This window comes from Rhea americana, unplaced genomic scaffold, assembly GCF_003343005.1.
Source record: "Rhea americana isolate MKP2758 unplaced genomic scaffold, rheAme1 scaffold_46, whole genome shotgun sequence".
NCBI lineage: Eukaryota > Metazoa > Chordata > Aves > Rheiformes > Rheidae > Rhea > Rhea americana.
In genome coordinates, this window is record NW_028186601.1 from 5,141,492 (window position 1) to 5,155,814 (window position 14,323).

A 14,323-nucleotide genomic window follows, 5' to 3' on the forward strand; every position below is an offset into this window, starting at 1 on the left:
GTTGTATTTACTTTTTGGCTGTTGATTGGTATGTTAGTCAATACTATCTTCCAATACTTGAGGGTTTTTCCCTTGGATATCTGCTTATTCCTAACTTTTCTTTGAAAAAATTGTATTTCTTACATGTGATTTGTAAGAACTGATATTTCTGTTACATGTATTTCTTTCTGCTCTGGTAGAAAACATAAGGTTGTTGGTTTGCAGACTTCATTGCCATACAAAGTTGTCTTAGAGAGGCCTGATCACTTATAAAAACCTATCAGGCCTAAATTTATTTCATCTTGAAATTTTCTACTTGAAGTTCTTTATTAGACCAAACCGTTTTTTAAATGTACCTTTAATTTTCTTCCTCCAGTGAACCCTTATTGTCACTACATGGTGCTGAAGTTAGGAAAGTTCTTGTGGTGAGACTCCTGCCTGATACATAAGCTTTGTTTAAGTGTGCAAATAACTTAAGGCTGTAAAGGATCAACCTCAGCGGAAGAGGTCTAAGAGAATGGATCTTACAATCATTGTGTCTGGGACTCTAGCGTTACTTGCTGGACAGGCAAGAATTCTTTCCTTCTTTCTGGAGATCTGCAACGTGCAAATGTTTTAGTCTGCACCTCTACAGTTAAATGTTTGGGTTGTTTCATTTGAGTGAGTTTCACTGTATGTTTGTAAAAAAATCTAGCTGACACTTAAATTTAGCTTAAAGTCACATTAAAAAAATTTTTTTAACTTAGTTTGTATAGTAAAATCCATCTCTGAGCACAAATCATTTAAATTCTTCTAAGTAAATGTGGTATATATGCTATTATTTGACCAGAGCTGCAAAACATACTAAATTAGATTTTAGTACCTGTATTGTTTCTGTTTAACAGCAAGTAAATTATCTGAATCTTGTAGTTATCAGATTAAATTCCAATTTGCAGTGTACCATGCTTTGCATCTTACATGCTTCCTTGAGAAGGTCTTCCAGATGTTCACTGAGAGTAGATAATTTTGTGTACCACAATACCATGCAACTGTGCAAGCAGAAAGACTTAGATTGCTGCAAGAACCTTCTTTGTCAAATTCTTTGAGTTTTTATTTGCAGAAGTGTATTTTCTGCACAGAATGTACAAACAATTTTTTTTTACTTGATTCTGCTATTTTTCAGCTGACTTAGTTTTGTAGTTGGGTTGTTCACACAAATGCTGGTGGCAGCACAAGAAAGGGAGGAGTGGGGTTAAAATGAGTGTCCCAGCTCGGAGAACTACTCTTCCCCCACCCCCCACTCAGTGCTGTTCTTCATAAAGTTAAAGACTTCTTGGATCTCTAAGCTTATTTTGCAAAACTCTGTAATTTTACTATTTTGAGAGTTGTATGAGAAATGGGAGATCAGATAGTCTTTCTTTGGGAGAGAGCAAACTTAGGACTTTCAGAATCATAGCATGTATCTTTCTCTTAAATGTTGACAGCAGCCTCTTCTCGATTATGTTAGGAATCTTTTTGATTTATGCTTGTTGTGGATAGATCTTTTCTGAGATTGATGTTACTAGTAGATTCATAGAATATGCAAATCTGAGCTTCCTGTGCATTTATTTCCCTATTATTTTTTTACAAGTGAAAAACGATTAAGATGRTATTTACAAAATGGAAAATATTTCTTTAATATTCTTAGTTTTTTGTCATGTAAGACTCAAGGAAACGTTAAATGTTGCTCAGAGTAGTCTGGTAAACTAAAAAGTCTCCTGTTGATACAGTACAACCTCATTTGCCACCAGATTTTCGTATAGGCAATTCAGTGAATATAACTACATAACAGAAAACCTACTTTTATTACTCATGCTTGCCATGAGGAGAAATTTTAGTGGAAAACTACTCATGATTTCTGTGGGAAAATRTTAGCTGATATACGTAAGACATGAAACTTTAGAGGGGTTTTATTTATCATGTATTATGCAGCAGATTCCTACTCGCTTTCTAGAGAGTCCTGCGGTATGCCTTGGACTACGTCATTTATCGTGGGGATTTAATTTGGGATTCTCCCCCAGCGACTCGCTCGCACGGYTGCCTTTTACGCAGGTAGCTTGTGAAGTCTGTGTTCTGCGTTCTCCTCCTGTGCTGTGTCTGCTCTTGGCCTGTGAAGTTGTGGCTGGAAACGGGGATTGCGAGAGTGCCTATTTACAAAGCAGCAGCTTGGCCTGCGTAGCAAAAAATGATAATTCTAAGCACGTTCGCTTCCTTCCTGCTATCCTTTCTTCTTGTGCTTGTATCAGACACAGTTGTTTGGATCAGTATAAATCATCTTGTTTCCCGAATAGATGTGCATCTCTTCCTCCCCCCTTTTGCTCCCCCATTTCAGCTTGATAGCACTTACTTGAAAACGGTTAAACTGATAGCGTTAAGACTTGGACATTTGGACTGCTGATCTGTATTCTTTCTCATGCTCAGGGGTTGCAAATRATCTAAGTCTGTTGTCTGTAGCAGTCTGTCTATAGAAAATGAAATGAATCGAGTAAAACCAAATGAAAAGCTAAGGTTTAAATATGTGTTAACACAGAAGAAAAACAGTGCTGGTGTGAATGCCTTTTTTTTTGCTGAGGTTAGAAGGGTATTGCTAATCAAGAAGGTGGTTTGTGGAATGCTAGGATAAATATGGTACAGAAGTTAGATTTTTTTTTTTTAATTAGACCTTGAATTATTTTTGCAAGATTCATCTCTCTCAGTTTTATTTCTTAATGTAATGCAAATGTTCTAACTAAATTTGGAAACTGTTTAGGGGTGTCCTCAAATTGTTTGTCATCTTTCAGAAGAAAAGAGTCCATGGTTTACCTGAACTGCCTWCATGGTATTATGAGAGTGTCTTTGCTGCCTAGAGAGGATTTTTTCTAAGGGGGTGAAAAAGCAGAAATGCCTGTGTTGGTTTCTATTTTTGGACACCGTACCCACTAAGCTGGAGTGTTTCATGGGTTCTCCATTTGGTTAGGTGGCATGGAGATGGAGGTACCTTTTGGAAACTGGAAACTGTTTTTTTTCCCTTTCAGTAAGGGTGCTATTTTAGGTAACATCGTTTATGATAGTGACTTTTATCAGGCTTATTTTTTTCTGTTCAGTGAAGTTGGTTGTTTTGTTCCTTTTGACACTGGCTTTTTTGTGTGTCTGTTTTCCTATATTGTCCATTTTGGGGAACTTACTGYCATATTTTTGATCTGAGATCACATGTTTGGACTCCTTAGAAAATGATTTTTTTCCCTGTTTGCTCAGGGAGACTGTGTTCAAATTTATACTGAGAAGCACAAATATGTCTACGATTTACGCTTATTGTTTCATCTCTTTGTATGTAATTTTGGAAAATGGTAGTAATAAAGCAGGAGTGATTTTTTTATATATATATAAATATATATATGCACACACGTGTGTATGTACGTGTATATATATACGTATGTATATATATATTTATAGATAGTGACTTGAAAAAGAGGAAATGGAAGTGAAAACATGGGTTGAGTAGCCTGGTAAAAATACTCTTCAAAACAAAAATCTGATTTGAAGTTAAACACTATCCAGTTCTGATGCAGACTCCCAGCACCTATTAGTAATTGCATTAAACTTCACTAAATATGTTGGTAAGTTGTTTTTGTAATTGTCTTCTACTGTAGTGTCATGATATTGTTGTTTTGCGCTTTGAATAGTTAAATTTGGGATTAGGTATTCAGTTCAATCAGTGTATAGGAGGTTGAAGTATCCCTGCCAACTGAAAAAAATCATGTCATAAGCATGCTGCTTAAGTGAATGTTGCGTACAGTGGAGGATATCTTGCAAACAACAGTTTTGTTTCTTTTTGTTTCAGATTAAGGGAAGTTTCAGAGAAGCTGAACAAATATAATTTAAACAGGTAAGACATGTCAGGCATTGCTGAAAGCCATCTAGGAAAGTATGTTTTTCTAATACCAATAGGAAACAAAGGATTGCATGATAGAGAAAGCCTTAAAAAGCCTCAATACTAACACTGAACTTCAGAAATGCTTTTAATAMGACAGTGTGTAAGGAAGAAAATGTTAGGTTTTCAATCATGATACAGTCTATTATTAAACACCCATTTTATAGACCAACTCCTTAATTTTGATGTATAGTCCCTATTGCTTATTATTGACTGAATAAAATGAAAATCAATTCTATCTTTTTTTAAGATTTTATTCTGCATTTTCTGTGCTTAACGACTGAAAATATATCATAGTTGCTTCAACTAATGTACATCTTTAAGTCATTCTTGAATATTTCTATATCACTAACCATTGCTGCACATTGTTCCTTCCGTATGCCACTTGTTTTTTGTTTTTTTTTTTCAGACTTTGAAAGTTTAAAAATGTTATACATGCTCACTTTTTATTTTCAGCCACCCCCCTTTGAATGTATTGGAACAGGCTACTATTAAACAGTGTGTGGTGGGACCAAATCATGCTGCATTTCTTCTTGAGGTAAATTACTCCAAAATCTGTTGAGATAACAAACCTAAAATCATACAGTTAAAGCTAATTCTTTTAACATCAAATCGATCAACACTCTTCAGCAACTGAAGACCTGTTTACTTGTGTGTGTGTGTGTGTGTGTTTTTTTTCTTTCTGTAATCCTGTCTTATATTTCAATTTTGGACACTTGGTTTTCTTGTTTTAAATATAGGATGGTAGAGTCTGCAGGATTGGTTTTTCAGTTCAGCCAGACAGATTGGAATTGGGTAAACCTGATAATAATGATGGGTAAGAAATACTTTTCTTTATATTACATTATTTTTCTGAACTGGATAAGCAGCTTGATTTTTTTTTTTTAAACTTTTTTGTTTGTTTTTTGTTTTTAAACTAGAATGTCTTTGAAATGGGTACTGGAAGTTGATATGTAGTGATTATGGTGGTGCAGCTGAACAGCATAGCCTGACAAAGTAGTGTAAGAATAAATACTAGATGTGGTTCTAAAAGAAGTGATACAGGGTGTCTTTAATTTAAAGAAATGCCCCCTCGCCTCCTCCCCCTACCCCCCAAACAACTTTCATGAAAGAAACTGGCTTATATTTTTAAGCCCCATATAGAATCTGCTCTGGAAGTGGTCCCATCTGGAGGGGCTGACTTTCTAGATCTGTTATCTTTGGTTCAGGTAAGTCYTCCTTATTAGGACTACTTAATCATATTTGAATGTAAAACTTCTTAATATAAGTAGCATACTTAGGCTCTGGTTTACAGGTAGAACACCTGGCAATTAAAATTTGTACATATACRCTAACTGAAAACACTTAGTGCAGTGACTATCTCAAATCACTGATTAGCTTAACGTGCATTTGAAACTATGTTATTATGGATTGCTGGTGTAAGTAAGATCTGTTAGGCATGCTTTCCATTTTATTTTTTCAGCATACATCTTAACACAGTTAGATTAGTTTGAAATATTCCCCAAGGGTGTTGCTTAAGCTGGTATGTTACCAGACTAAGTCCCTGAGAATTTAGACCTGGGATTCCAGGTTTTGTTCTTAACCCATTTGGGATTGTTTTGTGACTGATTTACCATCTTTTACTTTCAGTTCAAAGTTGAGCAGTGGCTCAGGGGCAGGAAGGACATCCAGGCCAGGCAGGACTAGTGACTCCCCATGGTTTCTGTCTGGTTCTGAAACTCTGGGCAGACTGGCAGGCAACACCCTTGGGTAAGTTTTGATAGGATTGAGGCTGCAATCTGTTTGTTCCATATTTGAGTATATGTGTATACACATATATAAATTGTATGCAGTATGTGTAAGGGAACCTATACTTACAGCAGTTGTATAGGTAGGGTATAACAAAAACCTTACTGACTTTGTTAAAATAACAGATATACAAGTGACCCTTGAGTACCTAGGATATGGAGCATTCTTCATACATTCTGATAAATGTGCGAAGAATAACTTGATTTGGCTGTTTTGTCTTTTTTGAATGTTTAGTTCCTCAGTTTTGAATTTTTTTTTTTTTTTTTTTTAGAGGGACACTATCAATTTAATAGAATAGTAATATGAAGTAAAATGAGTGCATTTTTACAGGAAAAATCTTTACTACATTTATTGGTAGGCTTTCATGTAGTTAGTTTTATTGTGCCCTCTTCTCCCATGCCCCTAGYAAAGAGTTGCTTTTTGTTAGGGTGTCATACATAATAACAGGAAGGAAACGCTGGAAAAAGTTGCGACTCAGACCCTTTAAAATTGGAAAAGAAACTTGAAAAAACAGTATACAAACTCAAATTATAATTTTTTTTTTAGTAATCAGCTTTAGAATTGATGGTGTCCCTTTACATAGCAACGTAAGTTAATCTTCATTACATAATTACAGTAGACTTTTCATTATATGCTTTTGTAAGAAATTGAACAGAGCTGCTTCCTATGGTTACAAATTATATTAAGGAGATTCCCTTTTAGAAACAGTTTTTGCATGAACATTTTGTTAAGGGGGAAGAACGTCAGCGCCCCTCACCCCTCCCCCCCCCCCAAAAAAGGAATTTGTTCTCTGTCACCAAATGAGCTAATTTCATCTGAGATTTAGTTGCATGAAATATCCGCCTACCTCCACCCTAATCTTTTGTGAAATCTTTGTGAATCTCAACCTAAAACTGTGTGGTGGACTTCAAAGACAAACTGATGGTGTCATGCTTAAAAATTTACTGTGAAAAGTGTAAGATATTTTTTTTCCTCAGACTAAGAACATACTGACTTTTTTAATTTTTACCTGAGYATAATCAGTTAAAATTATTCGAAGCCATGTATAACCAACCTCTGAAGAATGTGTAGTTTGGAAATGGATTATTGAAACTCACCAAACTAGTAGAGTTTAAAGTTGATGCTAAGTGGTATATTTAAAAGAAAAGAATACTTATTTATTTGAATCTTAAAACGTGTGAACTTTGGAGTCCTTAGACTAGATCACTGGATTTGAAAAATTGATAGCATGTTAGTGGACAGTGGATGTATGTGGGTAAGCAGCAATGAGCAGAAGAGTTCCTTTCAATGCTAATACTTATTCTAGGTTTAAACAACTTTAGTAGAAATAACTGTGTCCTTAAGGTTTTTTTTCATAACAGATCTACCTCTCAAACAGCTAAGTTAGTGATCTGGCAGAGGGACTGTAGCACTTGAAGTGAATTTAAGTCCACTTGAAATGAGTCCAACTGAAAAAGAAAGATTTATGAACATTTGGGAAGTGAATCTTATGAAGATAACTTTTCTTTGTATCAAAGTTGATCAGTAGATTTCAGAACTCTTGAAGACATGCATGGTAAACATTACCAAGAGATCAGGGAATGAGGCCTAACCCTTTTAAGAGTATTAAATGTGTTACTCTGAGTTTTTCTTGAAAGAACACATTAAAATCCGTTTTTAATTAGATTGTTGTCATACTAAAAATAATGACAGTGTGGTAGACCAGTGGGTTCCCCCAAATTTGATCTAACTTGTACTAGTACAATACACAGTTAGTGTAGTATGAATTTAAAGAACATGATCCTGTGAAACCTTTTAACGCTTAAGTTAGGGTTCAATTGTAATATTTTAATTCTTATAAGAATATAAATGTCTTTAACTCTTAGATCCCTCTCAAGTCTGTCATTGATAGTTTATAAATTAAAATAGAAAAATGTATCAGTGATAAGTATTAAAATATAATGTAGCTTCTCTTTACACCTCCACRTCCTCTATACTGAGAGCTGAACTGAAAATTTTTCTCTGTAGGAATTAGCTTCCCCTCAGCTCCTTTCCCAATAACAAGAATACATCTTTAGAAATAAATCAGCTCATTTTATTTAGCRTATCACACCTTTTATTTTCTTTAGTGTTCACCAATATCTCTCTTTCTCTCTCTCTCTCTCTCTTTTTGTGAGCTAATTCCTGAGACAAAGCCTTTATGCTGAAGCTGTCATTGAGCTACTTATTGTCTTGTGTTCGGTCATTGTCTGTTTAGTTGCTGGCTAGGATCCTGAAATACAGATTTCTCCGAGATAGAGCATCATCTTAAACAGATGCTTGAGCTAGTCCTTAATTTTATGGTCTTGTTTTTTAAAAAAAAAAACAAAACAGTAATCAAAACATAAAATATAAGATTTATTCTTTACCACCTGCAGATAGGAAAGTTACGCTTTAAAGTGAACTTTTTTTTGCATCTCGATGGATATTGTTTAAGCGAAAGTACTCTCCCCCCCCTTTACTAACTAGATGCCAGATCTTATTTTTAATTTATTTTTCATAAAAGGAGGCTGATGGGTAGGGTGATTGACAGCAGAAAAGTTCTGCTGATACTGATGATCTACCATAATGCCATAGGCAGTATTCCTTACTGTAGGTTTCTGCAACAAAATTTAATTTATTTTGAGGAATAAACTAGAGTCTTTTTTTAGCCTTTCAGGACCAYGGAGTGTATTGATTTGTTTGCACAATAGATTCACTTGGAACAGTTCTCTAGTTTTAAAGTTAGTAGATATTTATCTTGCAATCAAGATTATATAATTTTTCCAGTGTAATCATAAGCAGTTGCTTATAGTAAGTCATATCTCAAATCTGAGAAGAGCCATTTGAATATAGTGATCTTCTGTCAAATACAGTTCACTGTTCATAGAGCTGCTGTTTATATGCCCTTTTATAGTAGAAGGGTAACAGTTGTGTTAGGTATTATGCTGCTTTTACTGTTGCTTTTGGAAACTCCAGGAATTGTGTGTGTGTGTGTGTGTGCGCGCGCGTGTGTGTGTGCATGTATGTATGTATACATTCACACAGCTATACAAATAGGAAAAAATGCAACTTTCAATCTGAGTCATATTTCATGTTTCTTCTGTGTAGTTCAGAGCTGTATCAATTGCTTCATGCTGTTCTCATTAGTTTTGAGAGATAGTTTCATAACATTTGTTTATGAAGCCAATATGTAGTATCTTTCAGAGAATGTCTACAGAATATTCATAATAAAACTGAAGCCATACTTTTTGAAATAGTCCCCAAAGTATCCTGCTATTTAAAAAAAAAAAAAATTTAATCTTCTAGAAGCCGCTGGAGTTCAGGAGTTGGTGGAAGTGGAGGAGGATCTTCTGGTAGATCATCTGCTGGAGCTCGGGATTCCCGAAGGCAGACCAGAGTTATACGCACAGGACGAGACAGGGGATCTGGACTGCTGGGGAGTCAGCCACAACCAGTGATTCCAGCGTCAGTCATTCCAGAGGAACTCATTTCACAGGTATGTGAGCTGTAAGCCTCTTAGTGCCARAAGACTTTGACAACCTCTCATAGAAAGTGAACAGGAGAATGTTGTAATAGCAGTGTATTTTTTTACAAGGAATTATGCCATATAACTTTAAATTTGACTTTCTGTAGCTGAATTTTTTATTTTGAAATCTGTGGTGTGAGTGATAAATTTTTTGAGATTCCAGAATTTAATTTCCCAAGCTTCTTCCTTAATTTTGATGAAGAATGTCATATATTGTTTATTTGTAGATGCAAATGTAATTAAATAAAATATTTGACCATCTTACCAAGTATATAGATTATAAAGTTAGGATCCTTGAAGGAGTATAAAGAGAGGAGGGGAGCAGGTTCATGTCCTTTTTCTTGTTGGATGAAAGGAGTGATTTCATTTCARTTTAAATGAAAATCATTAAATATTTTTAATCTCTTTAAAATGCTAATWATTTTTCTTCTTGGATACCTCTACTTAATGTTTTAGTAAATGCAGCTGATAGTTGGGCATAAATTACTCTGTTTTTACTCTGCTTTTACCCTTTAATGAACCAAAGCCCAAATAATCTGATGGATTTTTACACTGTATGATTCAATGGAGTTTATTCAAACATAGAGAAAAATACTGTTCTAACAAAATAATACCTTCAAAATACGTAACAAGGTAATACATTTTAATTCTTAGTTTAAAACAAATTTCTGGTCATGATTTGGAATATAACCAGTAATTGGTGTGCCAAAGATTGGCTGTTCGTATGCTTGGGATGGAATATCGCATAGCTGACGAAAGACAGGAACTAGAAAGCATAGTATCTTAGACACATCAGTGACAAAGTGATTTTAAGTTCCTCTCTCTTTTTGAATTCCAAACTCAGTAAAAGCTGGAGCTTCTACCTTTATAGAGGCAAGGTAATGCCTATTAGGAAATTCAGCCTCAAAGCTGAAATTCAGTGGTCTAACTTAAGTTGAGAAAAAGTTAAGTATCTAGTATAAGCTATCTAGAAAAATATACGCGAGTCTTTGCCTGCAGGTACTGTGTTTGATTCAGTATCAGTAGTCACACTCTTGCTAAACTGCTTCTAGAATTAAGCTTTCTTATCTTGAGAGTAGTGTCAGTGAGCTGAGAATGACCAGTAACCAATTCTGCTCTGCTCTTACAGGCACAAGTTGTTTTACAAGGGAAGTCCAGAAGTATTATTATTCGGGAACTCCAGCGAACAAATCTTGATGTAAACCTCGCTGTAAATAATTTGTTGAGTCGTGATGATGAAGATGGAGATGATGGGGATGACACAGCAAGTGAATCATACCTTCCTGGAGGTTTGTATCTTGCAAACTAATAAGAAACCATAAGTGTTCTTATTTTCCATGTTCCGTGCTGTGCAAGGTATGCAGCAAAGATAGCCCTTGCTTATAGGAGTGAAGTGTAAAGATGCACAAAACAAAAGGTACCCTGGGATCTACGGAGGAATTAGTTAAGGCATTTAAAGAATAACTGTTGACTCTATCTGTGGGTGGCATGAAAGTGAATTTTTTATGATCCTGGGCTTTTTAACATCAGCTTTGCATATATATTTTGCTGCTTAATGAGGACTGCTGTGTGGCTTGCTCATAAAAGCTAATTCTAGAATTGTTTAGTGAATTGTATATTTGCTAGTGTATTCTTAAGATACAACAGTTTTTAGAGTAAAAGTTAATACAGCTTTTTATCAAAATGCCTCAAGTGAGAGTAAAACAGCACACAGTTCTTACAGTTARACTGTGAATTTGTTCCTCATCTCAAATGCCCCTCGTAAGTAGATGTTATAGTACTCTGGCAATACAGGTATAATACTGTTACTGAAGTGAAGTAGTTTTGAAGTAGTGTGTGTCTCATGCAATTTCTTTTCTAAAAAAGACTTCCAGTCTTTTGCATTGGTTAAATAACTTAGGTTTACTCAGCAAGAGTCAGATTACTTATTTGAAAACCTAGTAGCCAAGTGTAATGTTTGCATTTTTCTAGTTAGGTGCAATGTATGAAAATAAAACATCTAAACTCTGACTGCATACTAGCTTTCCTTTTTTGGGTGTCAGAGTAATGTTTTTCTAATAGATATTTTTTCTGCTCATCCGGTTCACCAGGAAGGCTCATGGGTTTCCTCCATCTTTATCTTGTCAATCATGTGATTAGACAAAGAGGTTTCTTTGTTCTGCAGCAGAGGCTTTGTAATCCATTTTATGTCTTCTGGTTTCAGTTGCATCCGACAAGCTTTTTTATATTGCTCTAGAGMCGAGAATCCTCTGATTGAACTTGTAGGCAGGGGTGAAAAATCCTTAATTTCAGTCTTTATTTTTAGTGATCAGCTTCATAGCCTTAGTCAGATACACTGGAGGAAATAAATTCTTTTAGCTCTGCCATTTATTTGAAGCAGGAGTTCTTCCTCTAAGCATTCCAGAATGCATTCCTCCAGAAACTGCCTTCAGAGGATAATTCACTAATAGTACTCATTCGGAGTGAAAGTTCATTTTAACCAAAACTAACCAGCTCTCTACAGCATTACTATTCTCTTGGAGCTTCTTGAGCAGCTGCCCAGGAAACACTTTCTCATTGGCTTAATTTTTAAAGCTTTTCCCCTTTTTAGGCTAATCTTTCCTATAAGAGATTGCAGCCTCCCAATATTAGTATTTTTTTCCACTATCCTTTTGCTCTGTGGAGAAACTGGGCTAACTTTTCCCCGGTTCTTGCATGGAAAGAAGAGGAAATAACTGAAATGAAATGTGCTATGTCTCAATCTTGTCTTCAAAGATGTAATTCACAATTGGTGAGCGTGCTGTGCCTTCTGTGTCTTGTCTGTCCTTGAGTTTTATGGACAAAAATAACTAGGTGTATTGCATGGAAATGAATTCCAGCGAAATCAGAATGTGACCAAAGCATAGGAGAAGTCTAGCTGAATAGTGGTCAGTGCTGTTATGACTCTACCGTTGGTATATTAAATAGTACAAATTTAGCAGTTCTTGCCCTTATCGCTTAGTCATGCAGGCTAGATTTCAGGAAAGTGTGATGACTAGAGAACTTTGCCTTTAACTGTGGAAAAAGAGCAACATCCTGTCCTTTCAAACTACACAGAAACAACATTTAAATCTTTTGCTCCAAGAACTTTGCATTCTCCTTATTTTTACTTGTCTTGCCTCTGGATGTTCTTTTGAACTTGTAACATTAGAGTTCATGAGAGAAAACTGTAGATAACCTTATTAGGAATTGACTGTATACAGCAGTTACTCATTTTTATAAGTGATTATGAAAGATAAAAACTTCTATTATGCGGTTTTATCTTTTTGTGTGTATGTGTGTTTTTTTTTATATATGATAATAAACTAATGCTTTAAAACTTTTTAGTTTTCTTCCTTTCAAGCACAAAAAAAAGAAAATGACAGGACTACTTTTGCTTCAGCACTTCTGAGACTCTTGCCTTTTGATTAAAAAGATATGCTAATTTTTACTGGCTCCCTTCTGCATGTCTGGTGCTTTGTGACCCTTAAATTTAGGGGTTATGCCTCTAAATCTTTCAAGGCAGAGAGCTTTTTTTTTATTTTTATTTTTTTTAGTCACAGTGTAATTTGTACTTGATTTTTTTAAAAAGGGGAAAAAAGTACTAAGTTACTTTCCAGTTGCTGTGAAACTTGAAAGTTCTTGTTTCATACATCGTCATTTTATTAATGTATCATTTGTGATAATCTCAGTATTATGAGAATTATGCATCTGACTTTTTTTTGATGACCCAAGTAGTTTCAGTTCTCTCAAAGATCTTCAAAATACCTTAAGTGAAGAGCAGAAGTTCTACAGTTCTTCTTTTCCGTATCGGTTGTCTTTAATAAATGTCTCTGCTTTTATTTTAGAGGCTTTCTTGTTTTGATTTTGATTTTTTTTTTTTGATCTAGTGACTTCTTTTCATTTTGCAATAGTCAGCTAAGAAGATTGTATTCATTTGATGTATAGCATGAGGAAAATAAGGTAAAAATTCCATAAACTAAAATCATTTAGTATAGGGAAGACTTCCAGATGTCTCGATTAATTTTCTAGCCCATACTAAGTTGTATTGGAGGCTGCTGTTAGGCTTTCTGTTTCTGTTAATCTTCTGTGGTTCTCTAGAACTTAAAATAATTTTTATAGTTCAGATTTGTCCATGTCTGCTCAGTAATTTCTTCATATAACTGATTCTCACTGAGGGAACTTTTGAAACATAGGTTAGGCAATAACCAGACTATCCAGACAACTTTATTTTTTTGGAATCTGAGATAAACTTGTTTAAAAATCCTTTTTAAAGGAGAGGAGAGACTGGTTTTGCATTGCAGCACTACTTTTGTTGGTTTGTATGGAAGAGAATTGGGAACCAGAGCATAATTTAGGGATCAGTTTAAAACCATATGTTCAGTGGSTTTTCTTTTGGGAAAGCAACTAGGTGTATATATTTATTTATTTACTCATTTGTTTTTTGGAAGATATGCTTTTAGTTAGGTAGTATTTTGAATAACATATATCATCAAAAATGAGTGGTGGTATTCTGTTTGGTTTCCTAGCATACCAAAATGAACGTTTCTGTCCCTTCACTGTTGCAGTTTTGCCAATTTAATCCAAACATGACAGAGTTAGAGATACTGAAGGCATCAGTCTCGTGAACATTTCATAAAAATATGTATGTGAAAAGAGGAGTGAGATCTTATGATTTCCCCYTTAAGTGAAAGGGCATAATGAGAGCTCAACTTCAGATCAGAATCTATCCAGGCAAAATCTTTAATGAATCTGTAGCAAATAGTGCTAACACTAGTCATGCAACTATTGAAAACAGAAATTTCAGTATTTGGATTGCTGTTTATGTACTCCCCCTTCCTCTACCCTAGATACCCTGGTAGTTACTAGTGAATCAAAGGTTCTTTCCTACCTAAACAGGGTGATCAGAATCATCCCATTTAATTGAGCAATTAAGGGATGTGGTTCTGGTCTGACAGTGCACAAGAGATGAATGCTAATGTCTCATAGGATTTTTGTGAAGAGCAGAACAGTATCACAGAAAAAGTGTTTTACTTGGATAGTTAATGTTGCCCTGCAGTATCTGTAGTCTCATAGAATTAAAAAAAAAAAAAAAAAAAAAAAAA

General features: G+C 34.9%; 1 protein-coding gene across 1 annotated transcript in view; it reads left to right on the top strand.

Annotated features, from left to right (window-relative positions):
- The first annotated feature begins 375 nt into the window (after nucleotides 1-375).
- Nucleotides 376-14,323, top strand: part of UBR5 (ubiquitin protein ligase E3 component n-recognin 5) — a 72,492-nt gene continuing 58,544 nt past the window's right edge. Inside the window, exons 1-7 of the mRNA XM_085316249.1 lie at nucleotides 376-404; nucleotides 3,773-3,862; nucleotides 4,364-4,445; nucleotides 4,648-4,724; nucleotides 5,537-5,656; nucleotides 9,002-9,191; nucleotides 10,351-10,510. Coding sequence (XP_085172375.1) covers nucleotides 376-404; nucleotides 3,773-3,862; nucleotides 4,364-4,445; nucleotides 4,648-4,724; nucleotides 5,537-5,656; nucleotides 9,002-9,191; nucleotides 10,351-10,510 — 748 coding nt within the window. The remainder of the gene's footprint in view (nucleotides 405-3,772; nucleotides 3,863-4,363; nucleotides 4,446-4,647; nucleotides 4,725-5,536; nucleotides 5,657-9,001; nucleotides 9,192-10,350; nucleotides 10,511-14,323) is intronic.